Source organism: Lampetra planeri, chromosome 3, assembly GCF_965212315.1.
Source record: "Lampetra planeri chromosome 3, kcLamPlan1.2.h2, whole genome shotgun sequence".
Classification (NCBI taxonomy): domain Eukaryota; kingdom Metazoa; phylum Chordata; class Hyperoartia; order Petromyzontiformes; family Petromyzontidae; genus Lampetra; species Lampetra planeri.
The window spans coordinates 243,965-260,310 of NC_136109.1; the positions used below are offsets into that span (position 1 = coordinate 243,965).

A 16,346-nucleotide genomic window follows, 5' to 3' on the forward strand; every position below is an offset into this window, starting at 1 on the left:
CGAGTCAGCGAGGCAGGGGTGAGCACCGATCCCGAGAAGGTGCGTGCCGTAGTGGATTGGCCGCGGCCGAGGAACCTGACGGAGATCAGGTCATTCTTGGGACTCGCCACTTATTACCGTCGATTTGTAAAGGGATTCAGTGAGATTGCACGCCCCCTCACCCAACTCACCTCCCCTAAGAACCCCTATCAGTGGTCGGAGGCCTGCCAGACGGCTTTCACCACACTCAAAGACCACCTCACCCACACCCCCACCTTGGCTTTCCCAGATTTCACCACCGATTTTATTTTGGACACTGACGCCTGCAGCAGTGGGCTGGGCGCGGTGCTGTCGCAAGTGCAGGGTGGGACGGAGCGGGTCATCGCGTACGCCAGTCGGACCCTGAGCGGGGCCGAACTGAACTATTGTGTAACCCGTCAGGAACTGTATGCTGTAATTTTCGCGTGTAAACAGTTCCGACCGTACTTGTACGGCAGGAAATGTCGTGTGCGCACCGATCATTATGCACTGCAGTTCCTCCTTACATTCAAGGAACCGCGGGGGCAGATGGCTCGATGGCTGGCGCAGCTGCAGGAGTACAACCTGCAGATCGAGTACCGAGCGGGGCGGACACACGCGAACGCGGACGCCTTGTCAAGACGGCCCGCGGTGCGCGCTGAGACGAGGGAGGGAGACGCCTGCCCGTGCTTCACGGGGGGACGCTGCCGCCAGGCAGCAGAACCCAAGGAGCGCGCGGAAACTAAACTCCCCCCCCCGAGAGAGAGTGCAGTGTGCGCCACAGAGACCCTCGCAGGTGGCACTGAGGATCCCGTCGACCGCCCGGCAAGCGCGGGACCCGCGGCTCGGGACCCGATCGGACGGACCCAGGAGGACGTCGGCTGTGCCTTCCCGGGCCTAAACGACGAGCAGCTGAGACAGACCCAGCAGCGAGATCCGGATCTGGCGGCAGTGGAGGCGGCACTGCGGGAGGAAAAGAGCGCCCTACCAGGACCCTGGAGCGGTTTGTATGCCCGGTTGTGTGTACAGAACGGAGTGGTACGGGAGTTAACCGAGGCCGGCCAGCCGGGGTGTATCTGTGTTCCTGCCCAGGTGCGACCCCAGCTGCTACGACTGGTACACGACCACCCGCTCGGGGGCCATGATGGGGAACGGCGCACCCGGGAGACTCTGCGTCGCCAGTATCTCTGGCCTAAATTGGCGCAAGATGTGGCCGCCTGGGTGCAGGGCTGCCGGGCCTGTCAGCAGTGTGGGCAAAAGCCGGCGAGGTACCAGGTACCCCTGAGGCCGTTCCGAGTCAGTCGGACGAATCAGTTGGTCGGAATCGACCTGCAAGGGCCCTTTCCACGATCCCACCGGGGCAACCGATATATTCTTGTAGCGGTGGAGTACTTCACCCGCTACCCCGTGGCGGTGGCTATCCCGGATAAAACAGCCCTCGTAGTGGCCCGGGCCTTCGTGGAAAACTACGTACTTAAGTGCGGGATCCCCGAACGAGTCATTACCGACCAGGGTAGTGAATTCGAGGCCGAACTATTCCAGGCGCTGTGCCGAGAGTTCGGGATCCAGAAGGACCGAACCACGGCATATCACCCCCAGGCGAACGGGATGGTAGAGAGGATGAACCAGACTCTGGCCGGGAAGCTTAAACGCATGGCGGCCGCGAATCAACAGGACTGGGACGAACACCTCCCCTATGCCCTGTTCGCCTACACCACCGCCGTTCACACATCTACAGGACAGACCCCGTTCCTAATGATGTTTGGTCGCGAGTCTCGCCTGCCCGCAGATCTGCTGTTCGGTGTCCCTCCGCCGCAACGGGAGGAAGGGAGCCACCCCGTGGAGCACTTGCTGGAGACCCTGCGAGGGGCCAGGGGCCGAGCCTACCCGCACGGAGAGGCCGCGCACCAGCGGCAAGAGCAGGGCGCCCGACCCCGTATGGAGCCCCCCTTCTACACTGCGGGCTCCGAGGTGTGGCTGTACACTCCCCGCGTCGGTGCCGGACAGGTGGGGAAGCTGACCACCTACTGGCGAGGACCCTGGATTGTGAGACGGCAGATCTCACCATGGACGGTGCTGATTCAGGGAGGAGAGAGGGGCCGGGAGATGGTGGTCAACATCCGCCGACTGAAGCCGTGGCGAGCAACCCCCGAGGGGGGGAGCCCCGCCATCCAAGTACCCCGAAACCCCGGGGTCCCCCCACCCCCCGTGCCCGGGGGCCTCGCGCAGTATATGGGCCCCACGGAGCCCCGGGCTCCGAGGGGCCCCGGGCGGGGCCGGGGGCGACGAGGACGGCGACCCTTAAACCCCACCGCCTCTGAGTTTGTTCCCCAGCCCGCAGGTGCCAGAGACCGAGGGGAGCCGTTGGAATGGAGGAGGAGACCACCGCCGGAGCCCCAGGAGACGGAGCCGCCACCCCCGAGGCCAGCCACAAGGGCCGGGCGAATCCCGCGGACCCCGCGGCGATACCTCGTGGGGGCAACCCAGGCGAGGTGCTCCAGTCAACCCGGGACGGGGACTGGCACCCCGGGGGGCTATGTGGTGCCACAGCGACGGGGCCGCTCGGCCGAGCCAGGGAGCCGCCCGGCTTCCACCGCCGCACTGCCCCCATCACCCCCCCCACATAAACACGCACCCGCACCCACGTAGGGCCTCGTGGTCGGGTCACCTACCCTGAGTTTTCACCCGAGGGCCCCCTAGGGGGGTTACCCCACGGTTTCTCAGGGCCAGGGAATTGGACAGGACCCTTCCCAGGCCAAGTAACACTGCGGCGCCGTGGGCGGATTTGAGATCGCACGACCACGGCGAGCTCAGAGAGCCCCGCAGTTAGAAACGCATACAAACACAAACACGGGTCAGCAAGGCAGATAGCTGGGATCAGGAACCGGGACGACTGATTGGTAGAAAGTTCAAAGGCCGGCGGGATCGCAAAAGAGCGGGAAATCCTAGGCTCAGGATTGGTCGAGAGACCAAGGCGGTCGGGACGGGGGCGCCTAGCCTTTGATGTGAATAGTTTAAAAGAAAACGCAGGGGCAGTAGGGAACTCTCTTCTTCTGGAGTTTGGACACGGGGTCAGCGACGAAGGAGTCATCGGGCGAGCCGCTAGATTGTCTGCAGGACGATCTGAGCGCCGCAAGGTCACCAAGGACTACAGACGGTATCGTGTTGCGCGCCTTACAACACCTCAGAGCGGAGGGTAGGATCCGTAGGAGAGGGTTAGTTCGGGGTAAGGACGAGTAGGAAAGCGGTTTAGCAGAGAGCGCAGCATAGAATAGGGCTACACGGCACCAGAGTGTGGGTTAGAAGCGCCTTGCTGTCCCGCACACACACACGGGTGGCTCGGTTGGTTAGCAAGGGCTAATAAAATCTCGAGCGTAGTAACAAAACCGTGTTGTTGGGTGTTTTTGGAACGTGGTATTAGCGTGCACTGCATTCGCGAGTGTGTGGTCGTTGTACGCATAAAGGCCGTGGTCTCTGTACGATTGTGCGGGTACGGAGGTGTGTGCGTTAACGCCCGGGGAGAGCACTTTTGGTGTGTTGGCGTGACTACGCAGCCGTGTGAGAGGAGAATCGTCCTTGTACGATATTTGTGTTGACGTGCACGCGCGAGTGGGGGAGGGGACGAGTCGTCGTGTCGGCGTGTGCCCCGCTTGCGTGCGCTCGTTACTTGCGTAAGCTCTCGGCGTGCGTAATCGGCGTGCCCAAGGTGCGCGATCGTAACGTGGGCGGCCAGCGCGGCGCAGAGCGGCGCAGGAGTGGGTATCGCGTGTGGAGCTGTATGCGTGTGTGCGCGCACGTTCACGACGTGTGTAACACAGGTGCGCGATCCTAACGTGAGTGGTCAGGGTTGGGTGAGTGCCGTGCAGAGCTGTGTGTGGGTGTGCGCGTGCGTGGTTATCCATGCCTGCTACGCGGACCCGCGGTGGAGGGGAACCCTCGGGTGACGGCTCCCACACCCTGGGTGAGGAGCCTAGCGGCGGTTCGCTTAGCAGCGGGGGGGCGATTGATGATGTTAGTCCGGCCGTTAGTATTATCGAGGGAGGGATCTCGGGGGCTAGCGACCCCCACACAGCACCTGGTTCACTTTTTTTTAACTAAGTGGGTGGCTCTGAAAAGAGCCGTTGAGGTGGAGTGAATCGAGCATCGTCCGATCGGATTCACTTCTTTGGCGCAGTCTTCTTGGGCTTGGCCGCGGCCTTCTTGGGCTTGGCCACCTTGGGTTTGGCGGCCTTGGCCTTGACGGTCTTGGGCTTAGCGACCTTGGGCTTCGCAGCCTTGGGCTTGGCTGGGCTCTTCGCCACCTTCTTGGGCTTAACAGCCGACTTCACCTTTTTGGGGCTCTTGGCCGACTTGGCAGCCGCGGGCTTCTTTGCTTTCTTGGGAGACTTCTTGGGCGCGGTCTTCTTGGCTGCCGCGGGCTTCTTCACCTTCTTGGCTGCCGCGGGCTTTTTAGCTGCGGGCTTTGATGTTGACGACTTGGGCTTCGCCTTTGCGGCAGCCTTTTCCTTGTTGAGTTTGAAAGAGCCAGATGCACCGCTGCCCTTCACTTGCGCCACGGCGTCTTTGGCCACGAGCTTCTTGATGGCCAACTTCACGCGGGCATTGTTCTTCTCCACGTCGTATCCTCCGGCAGCAAGCGACTTTTTGAGCGCAGGAAGAGACACGCCGTTCCTCTCCTTGCTGCTGGCCAGAGCCTTGAGGATGAGCTCGGACACGCTGGGGCCGACCTTCTTGGACTTTGGAGCGGCGCGCTTCTTCTTGGGGCTTTTAGGCGCTGAAGTAGCCGCAGCTGGTGGTTGAGCAGGAGCAGTTTCCGCCATCTCAAAACGTCGCTTTTATCGCCTCGCCTCTTTGAAATCGAAATCAGCGCTCTCACGGATTCAAACCGAGCGTCCTCCAGGCCCGAGGTTATTATAGAAGCGGCGTACTGAATGCGGACGTCGCTGAGATCATCCAGCACTCAGATCTAGTGAGGAAGTTGCCACCATACTCACTGTGTTTATCACGCCTGCCTTTGGGCTCGATTACTCCCGTAACGTTCATACTTACATGCATATAGTTGATACATTATCACGAAGATCACTTCTTTAATGTACGTTACTTATGCAATATACGACAATGCTCACGATATAAATTATAATTCAAAACAAGTGAACAACCAACATTTGGGAGACATTGTTCGGTCAGGGCGAGATATGATGATTGTCGTTTTTCAAAAGTGTTAATGATGAACACTATTTAAAACACACTCGAATGTTTTGCAAGACAAGATGCTTCAACAGACTACTCGTATTTAATTCCAACGAAATATTTTCTATTTAAGTTTTGCCTCGCGCGCTCGCGATTCCTCCTCTCGCGCTATGGTGAGGACTGCGCGCCATGCCAACCGTCCCTTGTCACCGAACTTTTAACTGGACGTTTTAATCGAACTTTGAAATTAATAAATATATGGATTTTCAGATGGACAACAAACTGAAGAAAATTACTCAAAATTAACCGACATTAAATAGAAAGTTTAACATGTTACGTGGCAAGAGGTGAGTAGCTCACGCACTGCAGAAGGGTCGCGCGCCTTGAACAAGATCGAGGCACGGTGCACAATTATCACCACTCAAATTCAACTCAAGTGACTCCGCAGTCGAATGTTTAAAGAAAATATATAATCTTACGTTTAATGCACCGACAGAGTTGATATTCTAGGAGCGCAGGATGGTTCATGCGATGAGTTGTTTTTACTGCAATAAGTAACACGTATTTACTGCACTAAGTAACACGAATGAGTAATCATTGGAAAGATGTTATTAACCATGTAAAAATATTTAACGACACATATTTGTACCATCTTATTTGACAGGTAATATTATACTTTACCGAGTGTTGACATCCCCAGCGTTTACCAGTACTTTTATGCTTACTATCAGCTAACACTGGCCACAACCCTGAGCTGATGTGCTCATTTGTTCCCTTTTAGCCCCGACACCCCACGCCACTCCCCGGCAACCACATTCAGATAAGGCCCCCCCCCCTCTGCCCCCCCCCTGATTTATTATTTAAATTATTATTTATATTATTTAAATTATGTATTATTATTGTTTTACCTACGTGACTTTACCGAAAAAACCTAAGAGTATGAATCATTGCAGTCACGAAAGCTTCAAATCTAGAACGAATGCAAGAATCATTCATTCCACGCGCATGTGAAGAGGAGTCGTAGAATGGTTTATGCACTTCTTTATACTGGTAGCAACGAAGTGGACCAGCCTACAATAGATTATATCGTCCGTCCGTCCGTCCGTGTAGCAACATCGCCCCCTATTGCAAACACTTGGCATGACCCTACAAAAACCTTTAGACTCTGTGATACTTTCCTGGCTAAACAAGTGTAACATTCCCTTATAATTCCCTAAGATAGCTTTTAATTAAAACATTTACATTAATGAGGTTTTCCTGGCTAAACACGTGTAACATTCCCTTATAATTCCCTGAGATAGCTTTTAATTAAAACTTTGAAATTAAATAAAAAAAACTCACAGCGCCCTAAAGCCTACAGCTAGGCCTAAAGCCTAGAACTGGGCCTCAAAGTCTGACTTCGTATCGTACCCCTGCGTGTGTGCAAGGGAGTTAATGTTTAACAATGTTACATTCCCTGATGCTTTTAAATATAAACATTTAAATTTAAAGCTTTTACATGAATAATAAAAACATTTAAATTAAAAATTAACTCTCGGCGGCCTAAAGCCTACAGCTAGGCCTCAAGCCTCGAACGCCTCAAACTCTCCCTTCGTATTGTTCCCCTGCGTGTGTGCAAGGGAGTTATGTTTAACAATGTTACATTCCCTGATGCTTTTAAATAGAAACATTTAAATTTAAAGCTTTTACATAAATTATAAAAACAGGTAAATTAAAAATTAACTCACGGCGCCCTAAAGCCTACAGCTAGGCCTAAAGCCTAGACCTAGGCCTCACACTCTCCCTTCGTATCGTCCGATTCAGTGTAGCAACATCGCCCCCTACTGCAAACACTTGGCAGGACCCTACAAAAACCTTTAGTCTCAGTGGGGCTTTCCTGGCTAAACAAGTGTAATAATACATTATGTTTATATTCTTTGGTTATTCGTTCCTACCAGCCCACCCCGCAGGGTCCTGTTTTCACCAACGCACAGCAATACTCGTTCCAAGACCAACCCCGGGCACACGTCCCACAGCCCCTTTTAACTCCTCAATCTCCGCTCCCAATACACATCCGCGTCCAGCACGCCTGCTCCGGGTGACGTCACTGCCCTTTAACCCCTGACACCCCCGTCCAGCTCTTTCCCGCGCGTGTGATTGGTGCGTGTTGTCGTGAGAGCGGGGATGTCGTGTTTGCGTGGTGCGTGAGGGTGGCTCGCAGATCCCTTAAAGTGCTTGAACCATTCTCCGACTCCTCTTCATATGTAATCTGACCGCTCAAAAAGAGCGAGTTTTATTCTTTAAAAAACACGATACTTTCTTCCAATAGGCATCCCAATTTATTCTAAACCATGTTCCATGATTGATGCAATGTTGGAATGCTGCTCAAATACCGTTCCTAAATTAGACATAATAAAGGGTAACTGGAATGAGCAGAGCATTTGTTTAATTGCGAGCAATTTGGCACGAGGGCAACTCGACGACTGTGTCCTTATTAATAACAAAACCCCTGTGTACGACTGTCCGAGCTCTTTGCAAGCAAGTGGGTGGCTCTGAAAAGAGCCGTTGTTGTGGTGGTAGAGGCGGCGGCGCGTTCACTTCTTTGCCTGAGAGGTCTTCTTGGGCAGCAGCACGGCCTGGATGTTGGGCAGCACACCGCCCTGGGCGATAGTCACGCCGCCCATGAGCTTGTTGAGCTCCTCGTCGTTTCGCACGGCGAGCTGCAGGTGTCGGGGGATGATCCTCGTCTTCTTGTTGTCGCGGGCGGCATTGCCAGCCAGCTCGAGGATCTCGGCAGAAAGGTACTCGAGCACGGCGGCCAGGTAGACGGGTGCTCCAGCGCCGACCCGCTGGGCGTAATTGCCCTTGCGGAGCAGCCTGTGAACGCGACCCACGGGGAACTGCAAGCCGGCGCGGGAAGAGCGGGACTTTGCCTTGGCGCGAGATTTGCCACCGGTCTTGCCGCGTCCAGACATTGCTAAGGGACCTAGGATGCAAAAAGCAATAGAGACAAAGTACGAACGATTTGTGACGTTAACACGCACCACCGGAGCGTCTTTTATAGCGGAGACAAGGATCGTAGAGCGCGCCGCTGCTGATTGGCTCCTCTCGGTCGAGTCCCGCCCTCTCCTTGAGCCACCAATGAAAAGCCGGGACGCGAGGATTCGATGTTGACTTTAATTATTTTTATCCATATATATTTTTATGCGGACACGTATCTTAGGAATTAAACAATGCGATACACGTACTTAATAGGTTCAAGTTTTAAGCATTATTGAGTTAATTTATGGGCACGTGCTGGCAAGTCAAACTTATAAGCGGATTCCGCAAATATCAATGTATTATTGATTATAATCATCATTTTGAGGGACCTCATTGGTTATAAGAAATCATTGTGATAGCCTTGAGCTCGTGATTGATCGCCCACGTGCCTATACGGTGTATATATATTCCTTTAACCGCCTGTTCGGGCAATGCCTAAAAATATATGTGCGTGAATAATTCAGTCTCTTAGTTTGCAAAATGTGAACTTCTTATCAGCTCGGGATTGAAACAACATCAACCCATATCTTTGGGTTTAATAGTAAATATATTTCACCAAAATAACCCATTTGTTGTAGATTATGTAAACATGGTTTCACAACGCTTATATACAACACCAACGTGTGATGTTGAAAAATGAGCGGCGGGGTATATAAAATGAACTTCATTGTCGCTTACGCCTGACGACTCGTGAGAGCCGTGACCAGCAAACGAAGGTTTCCGGCACCCGAACTTTGAAGGACACACATGGAAGCTTTTTCATGCGTAAGTGGTGGCTCTGAAAAGAGCCTTTGTGTTGTGCTTTGAGGGCCGAGCTGGGCGTTCAAGCGCGCTCGCCACGAATGCGGCGGGCGAGCTGAATGTCCTTGGGCATGATGGTGACGCGCTTGGCGTGGATGGCGCACAGGTTGGTGTCCTCGAAGAGCGCGACAAGGTACGCTTCGCTGGCCTCCTGCAGAGCCATGACAGCGGAGCTCTGGAAGCGCAGGTCGGTCTTGAAGTCCTGCGCGATCTCCCTGACGAGGCGCTGGAAGGGCAGTTTGCGGATGAGCAGCTCGGTGGACTTCTGGTAGCGGCGGATCTCGCGCAGAGCGACGGTGCCGGGCCTGTAGCGGTGAGGCTTCTTGACGCCGCCCGTGGCCGGAGCGCTCTTTCGGGCCGCCTTGGTGGCGAGTTGCTTGCGTGGGGCCTTGCCGCCCGTGGACTTGCGAGCGGTCTGCTTGGTGCGAGCCATGGCTTGGTGTGGGCAAAGATTCTCACAAGCGGGGAGAAGGCGGCTTATGTAGCCCAGAGCGCGCGCTCACTGGTCAGCGGAGTCGTGACGTGCGAAGACGGGGAGCGTGCTGATTGGTTGGCAGCGTGCAATGATCTCGAGTCGTCAACTCTTCTTAATCAACAAAATGTTCAGTTTGGATCATTTCAGAATGCCGTATCACGATGCAGTAGTACCGTTTGAGCGCCGTCGATGTCTTTAACGGATGTTATTTTCTCAAGCAAACACCTTTCCGAAAACGACTTTACAGTGCTCTGCATGATCTAAATAAAGTGTGAAGAAACTGCACTTCATTTGGAAACAGTAATACGTAAAAATGTCGGAAAGAGGTGATCACAGGGATAGATATCTATTCTCTTGGCATTGAGATGATGATCATCAATTATACTGCACGAGTCATCCATGCTAGGCGCTTACTTTTACATATATGTACACGTGCAAAATGTTAGTTCCTGCCCGAAAATACAACCACGAATTAAATATATTGCATTGCAAGGTTTTGGCGCCAAATATCCAATGTAATATCTGAATGGGCTGCAGATGAAATCAATGGACAAACAAGTCCAATAAATGCCTGCTGGTGAATATGATGTGCCATGAATATTGTTATCGCTTTTATTCACGTTGAAACAGGTCAAAATGCGATCGATCTCTCCATTTCAATGAGCGAACAATGTCCCCGCGTGAACCGGGACTTTGTTGGAAGTTTCGTTTTGTACTCCTGCTAGGACTGGTAATAGCAGGTTCGGAGAGGTGGGTGGCTCTGAAAAGAGCCTTTGTAATTAATGGTGGAGTCGAGGCTTCACTTGGAGCTTGTGTACTTGGTGACGGCCTTGGTGCCCTCCGACACGGCGTGCTTGGCCAGCTCGCCGGGGAGCAGCAGTCGCACTGCGGTCTGGATCTCCCGAGAGGTGATGGTGGAGCGTTTGTTGTAGTGCGCCAGGCGGGACGCCTCGGAAGCGATGCGCTCAAAGATGTCGTTGACGAACGAGTTCATGATGCTCATTGCCTTGGACGAGATGCCGGTATCGGGGTGCACCTGCTTCATCACCTTGTAGATGTAAATGGCGTAGCTCTCCTTCCTGCGGTGGCGTCGCTTCTTGCCATCCTTGCGCGTAGCCTTGGTCACAGCCTTCTTGGAGCCCTTCTTGGGAGCAGGAACCTTAGCCGGCCCAGCGCTCTTTGATGCGGGAGGATCGGGCATGTCGACGCGTCGTAGGCAGCTTCGGGTCAGTTCACAACAGACGGGAAGCGAATGTGGATGTCGGTCGCGCGTTGAGCTCCTTTTATAGGAGGCGAGATGCAAATCAGAGGATCGTAGTGCGCGGCGCTGCTGAGTGGCTCTTTTAGTACCATCCCTCTCCATCAGCCTCCAATGAGAAACGCGGACGCGATGTTCACTTTAATATAGTTTTTACTGCAAAAATGACTTGTGAATATAACACAATGTAATGTCCAAACATGTATATTAGTGAATTGCAGCCATGGCCATTGATTTTGTTTTAAAAAGGATGACTAGAAAACCCAATACAGTATATTGTGTTTTGAGTGTGGGTGTTTTTGTTTCTTACGAAGGATTGTTTCACAACTCGTCTAATACGGCACACGGGCGTTTTATGAACGCAATTTGGATAAATACAAGCGCTCGGTGGAGAAAAATAACTTCGCTGTTGTGCTGTACAGGTGGAGATTAGCGTTCCGGCACGCTACGTCAATTAGGACGAGTGTGCTGTAAGATTGTGGCGCCAAATGCTCTACGTAATATCGGAATCGGCTGCAGCTGGAAATTATTCACGCAAAAATACCAGAAATGGGTACTGTATTAATGCGTTCAAGAATTACGCCTTGTTAAATGTGACGTGTCGTGAATATCATGATTTCTTTCATTCATGTGGAAGCAGATGAAGATTCGCCAACTCAACAAGCAAACGTCCACCACGCTCACGAGGAATTGGCGCGCAATAACCCAGGACATGTGCTCCATTTAGAAAGTGTTTGGCAACACTGGCGCAAGCAGTTTCGAAGAGGTGGGTGGCTCTGAAAAGAGCCTTTGGGTTGGCTTAATGTGCGAGAGATGGGCGCTCAGCCTCCGAAGCCGTAGAGAGTGCGGCCCTGGCGCTTGAGGGCGTAGACCACGTCCATGGCGGTGACGGTCTTGCGCTTGGCGTGCTCCGTGTAGGTGACGGCGTCGCGGATGACGTTCTCAAGGAAGACCTTCAGGACGCCGCGGGTCTCCTCGTAGATGAGGCCCGAGATGCGCTTCACACCGCCGCGGCGAGCGAGGCGGCGGATGGCGGGCTTGGTGATGCCCTGGATGTTGTCGCGCAGCACCTTGCGATGGCGTTTTGCGCCTCCCTTGCCGAGCCCCTTACCGCCTTTACCGCGTCCAGACATTGCGACTACTTCTGACAAAGCACGCGAGAGACATGCGCGCTCAGCTTGCAGCAGCAGCCACCTTTATATCCGAAGCGTGGTGACGTCACCGACCACCCCTGCCCTCCGCGATGGCTCCGCCTTAAACCTTCGACATTTAACCTCTGTGACGAAGAAAACCCTCCACCGTCGTCAAAAACACTTCCGTGACATGTACAATATGCGACGTTTTGGGCAATGACCCTTCTTCGAAGCACTCTGTAATGATATTGGCACACCCGCAGCGAACGCGAGAGGAACGCAATCTGTTGCAAGATTGCACGTGGAGTGAATAATCGGTGTAAGGTCTTGTTTTCAAGTGAACAAGATGAACTAACTTTATAATCGTGTGAAGCTAAACGGCTTCCAACACAATAGTTGAGTGAACGTCACCAACTAGTTCTCCCAAAGTAAGAAAGACATTTATTTTAATAGAGAAGTTTAGATGGTGCACCGCAATGTTTACAAAACAAAAACAAAGTGAAAAGGCGAGAACGAGCGAATGAAGGCAAATTGAGTAAAGCTGTCTGGAATCAATACATTTTTAGACTAAATTCCATATTTGGCACCAGTAACATGATGACGGAATGAAGAGGTGCAACACATAATCAAAATTGGAGGTTCGTCAAGAATGCATCGATTTGAATCTGGATTTAGATTAGAATCGCCAGCGAGAATGCTGACGTCGCTGACATTACTCTGCACCCAGTTCGAGTGAGGGAGCTGCCACCCGCCCCGCCTGTGTTTATGATTACTGCTTTCGGGCTCGATTACTCCCATCACATCAATGCTTAAAACACATCGAGTGGGTAAAATGTTATACAGTTAATTTGGCGAATGTACGAAACTTATCCAATCTACACAAATCCTCACGATTGAACTGCACCAAGCGTCGAGCTCCTTGATCAGGGCCGAGTCAAGGCGAGCAACCATCGCCACGCCGTAAATGGGTTTGACTTACAGAATATGGCACGCATTCAACAGCAACGTAATACACTGCCATGTGTTAACGATGAACTAATTGAAGCGCAGCAGCACCTGGTTCACTTTTTTTAACTAAGTGGGTGGCTCTGAAAAGAGCCGTTGAGGTGGAGTGAATCGAGCATCGTCCGATCGGATTCACTTCTTTGGCGCAGTTGTGGGGGTCGCTAGCCCCCGAGATCCCTCCCTCGATAATACTAACGGCCGGACTAACATCATCAATCGCCCCCCCGCTGCTAAGCGAACCGCCGCTAGGCTCCTCACCCATGGTGTGGGAGCCGTCACCCGAGGATTCCCCTCCACCGCGGGTCCGCGTAGCAGGCATGGTTAACCACGTACGTGTGGGGGTCGCTAGCCCCCGAGATCCCTCCCTCGATAATACTAACGGCCGGACTAACATCATCAATCGCCCCCCCGCTGCTAAGCGAACCGCCGCTAGGCTCCTCACCCAGGGTGTGGGAGCCGTCACCCGAGGATTCCCCTCCACCGCGGGTCCGCGTAGTGTGGTGCCACAGCGACGGGGCCGCTCGGCCGAGCCAGGGAGCCGCCCGGCTTCCACCGCCGCACTGCCCCCCATCACCCCCCCCCACATAAACACGCACCCGCACCCACGTAGGGCCTCGTGGTCGGGTCACCTACCCTGAGTTTTCACCCGAGGGCCCCCTAGGGGGGTTACCCCACGGTTTCTCAGGGCCAGGGAATTGGACAGGACCCTTCCCAGGCCAAGTAACACTGCGGCGCCGTGGGCGGATTTGAGATCGCACGACCACGGCGAGCTCAGAGAGCCCCGCAGTTAGAAACGCATACAAACACAAACACGGGTCAGCAAGGCAGATAGCTGGGATCAGGACCCGGGACGACTGATTGGTCGAAAGTTCAAAGGCCGGCGGGATCGCAAAAGAGCGGGAAATCCTAGGCTCAGGATTGGTCGAGAGACCAAGGCGGTCGGGACGGGGGCGCCTAGCCTTTGATGTGAATAGTTTAAAAGAAAACGCAGGGGCAGTAGGGAACGCTCTTCTTCTGGAGTTTGGACACGGGGTCAGCGACGAAGGAGTCATCGGGCGAGCCGCTAGATTGTCTGCAGGACGATCTGAGCGCCGCAAGGTCACCAAGGACTACAGACGGTATCGTGTTGCGCGCCTTACAACACCTCAGAGCGGAGGGTAGGATCCGTAGGAGAGGGTTAGTTCGGGGTAAGGACGAGTAGGAAAGCGGTTTAGCAGAGAGCGCAGCATAGAATAGGGCTACACGGCACCAGAGTGTGGGTTAGAAGCGCCTTGCTGTCCCGCACACACACACGGGTGGCTCGGTTGGTTAGCAAGGGCTAATAAAATCTCGAGCGTAGTAACAAAACCGTGTTGTTGGGTGTTTTTGGAACGTGGTATTAGCGTGCACTGCATTCGCGAGTGTGTGGTCGTTGTACGCATAAAGGCCGTGGTCTCTGTACGATTGTGCGGGTACGGAGGTGTGTGCGTTAACGCCCGGGGAGAGCACTTTTGGTGTGTTGGCGTGACTACGCAGCCTTGTGAGAGGAGAATCGTCCTTGTACGATATTTGTGTTGACGTGCACGCGCGAGTGGGGGAGGGGACGAGTCGTCGTGTCGGCGTGTGCCCCGCTTGCGTGCGCTCGTTACTTGCGTAAGCTCTCGGCGTGCGTAATCGGCGTGCCCAAGGTGCGCGATCGTAACGTGGGCGGCCAGCGCAGCGCAGAGCGGCGCAGGAGTGGGTATCGCGTGTGGAGCTGTACGCGTGTGTGCGCGCACGTTCACGACGTGTGTAACACAGGTGCGCGATCCTAACGTGAGTGGTCAGGGTTGGGTGAGTGCCGTGCAGAGCTGTGTGTGGGTGTGCGCGTGCGTGGTTATCCATGCCTGCTACGCGGACCCGCGGTGGAGGGGAATCCTCGGGTGACGGCTCCCACACCCTGGGTGAGGAGCCTAGCGGCGGTTCGCTTAGCAGCGGGGGGGGGCGATTGATGATGTTAGTCCGGCCGTTAGTATTATCGAGGGAGGGATCTCGGGGGCTAGCGACCCCCACAAATCGCGTAGCAGGCATGGATAACCACGCACGCGCACACCCACACACAGCTCTGCACGGCACTCACCCAACCCTGACCACTCACGTTAGGATCGCGCACCTGTGTTACACACGCCGTGAACGTGCGCGCACACACGCATACAGCTCCACACGCGATACCCACTCCTGCGCCGCTCTGCGCCGCGCTGGCCGCCCACGTTACGATCGCGCACCTTGGGCACGCCGATTACGCACGCCGAGAGCTTACGCAAGTAACGAGCGCACGCAAGCGGGGCACACGCCGACACGACGACTCGTCCCCTCCCCCACTCGCGCGTGCACGTCAACACAAATATCGTACAAGGACGATTCTCCTCTCACACGGCTGCGTAGTCACGCCAACACACCAAAAGTGCTCTCCCCGGGCGTTAACGCACACACCTCCGTACCCGCACAATCGTACAGAGACCACGGCCTTTATGCGTACAACGACCACACACTCGCGAATGCAGTGCACGCTAATACCACGTTCCAAAAACACCCGACAACACGGTTTTGTTACTACGCTCGAGATTTTATTAGCCCTTGCTAACCAACCGAGCCACCCGTGTGTGTGTGCGGGACAGCAAGGCGCTTCTAACCCACACTCTGGTGCCGTGTAGCCCTATTCTATGCTGCGCTCTCTGCTAAACCGCTTTCCTACTCGTCCTTACCCCGAACTAACCCTCTCCTACGGATCCTACCCTCCGCTCTGAGGTGTTGTAAGGCGCGCAACACGATACCGTCTGTAGTCCTTGGTGACCTTGCGGCGCTCAGATCGTCCTGCAGACAATCTAGCGGCTCGCCCGATGACTCCTTCGTCGCTGACCCCGTGTCCAAACTCCAGAAGAAGAGAGTTCCCTACTGCCCCTGCGTTTTCTTTTAAACTATTCACATCAAAGGCTAGGAGCCCCCGTCCCGACCGCCTTGGTCTCTCGACCAATCCTGAGCCTAGGATTTCCCGCTCTTTTGCGATCCCGCCGGCCTTTGAACTTTCGACCAATCAGTCGTCCCGGGTCCTGATCCCAGCTATCTGCCTTGCTGACCCGTGTTTGTGTTTGTATGCGTTTCTAACTGCGGGGCTCTCTGAGCTCGCCGTGGTCGTGCGATCTTAAATCCGCCCACGGCGCCGCAGTGTTACTTGGCCTGGGAAGGGTCCTGTCCAATTCCCTGGCCCTGAGAAACCGTGGGGTAACCCCCCTAGGGGGCCCTCGGGTGAAAACTCAGGGTAGGTGACCCGACCACGAGGCCCTACGTGGGTGCGGGTGCGTGTTTATGTGGGGGGGGGTGATGGGGGGCAGTGCGGCGGTGGAAGCCGGGCGGCTCCCTGGCTCGGCCGAGCGGCCCCGTCGCTGTGGCACCACATAGCCCCCCGGGGTGCCAGTCCCCGTCCCGGGTTGACTGGAGCACCTCGCCT

The 16,346-nt window shown here is 54.5% G+C and overlaps 4 protein-coding genes and 1 pseudogene across 5 annotated transcripts; all 5 read right to left on the bottom strand.

The window, feature by feature from the left end:
• Positions 1-4,091: 4,091 nt before the first annotated feature.
• LOC144735210 (histone H1 pseudogene) lies at positions 4,092-4,896 on the bottom strand (annotated as a pseudogene). Its single transcript, XR_013588590.1, has one exon. The product of XR_013588590.1 is annotated as a histone H1 pseudogene (transcript).
• A 2,817-nt stretch (positions 4,897-7,713) lies between these two features.
• LOC144735414 (histone H2A-like) lies at positions 7,714-8,199 on the bottom strand. The gene has a single exon (XM_078617816.1). The coding sequence runs from the start codon at positions 8,139-8,141 to the stop codon at positions 7,761-7,763; it is 381 nt and encodes a 126-aa protein (XP_078473942.1). The 5' UTR covers positions 8,142-8,199; the 3' UTR covers positions 7,714-7,760.
• A 582-nt stretch (positions 8,200-8,781) lies between these two features.
• On the bottom strand, positions 8,782-9,746 carry LOC144735409 (histone H3). The gene has a single exon (XM_078617804.1). The coding sequence runs from the start codon at positions 9,440-9,442 to the stop codon at positions 9,032-9,034; it is 411 nt and encodes a 136-aa protein (XP_078473930.1). The 5' UTR covers positions 9,443-9,746; the 3' UTR covers positions 8,782-9,031.
• Positions 9,747-10,073: 327 nt separating this feature from the next.
• On the bottom strand, positions 10,074-10,750 carry LOC144735218 (histone H2B type 3-B). Its single transcript, XM_078617700.1, has one exon. The coding sequence runs from the start codon at positions 10,683-10,685 to the stop codon at positions 10,284-10,286; it is 402 nt and encodes a 133-aa protein (XP_078473826.1). The 5' UTR covers positions 10,686-10,750; the 3' UTR covers positions 10,074-10,283.
• Positions 10,751-11,511: 761 nt separating this feature from the next.
• Positions 11,512-11,924, bottom strand: LOC144735423 (histone H4). The gene has a single exon (XM_078617828.1). The coding sequence runs from the start codon at positions 11,873-11,875 to the stop codon at positions 11,564-11,566; it is 312 nt and encodes a 103-aa protein (XP_078473954.1). The 5' UTR covers positions 11,876-11,924; the 3' UTR covers positions 11,512-11,563.
• Between the last annotated feature and the right edge of the window lie 4,422 nt (positions 11,925-16,346).

What these genes read in the sequence shown, in the direction of transcription:
- LOC144735218 (XM_078617700.1), bottom strand. Translation starts at nt 10,685, where the DNA reads ATGCCCGATCCTCCCGCATCAAAGAGCGCTGGGCCGGCTAAGGTTCCT.
- LOC144735409 (XM_078617804.1), bottom strand. Translation starts at nt 9,442, where the DNA reads ATGGCTCGCACCAAGCAGACCGCTCGCAAGTCCACGGGCGGCAAGGCC.
- LOC144735414 (XM_078617816.1), bottom strand. Translation starts at nt 8,141, where the DNA reads ATGTCTGGACGCGGCAAGACCGGTGGCAAATCTCGCGCCAAGGCAAAG.
- LOC144735423 (XM_078617828.1), bottom strand. Translation starts at nt 11,875, where the DNA reads ATGTCTGGACGCGGTAAAGGCGGTAAGGGGCTCGGCAAGGGAGGCGCA.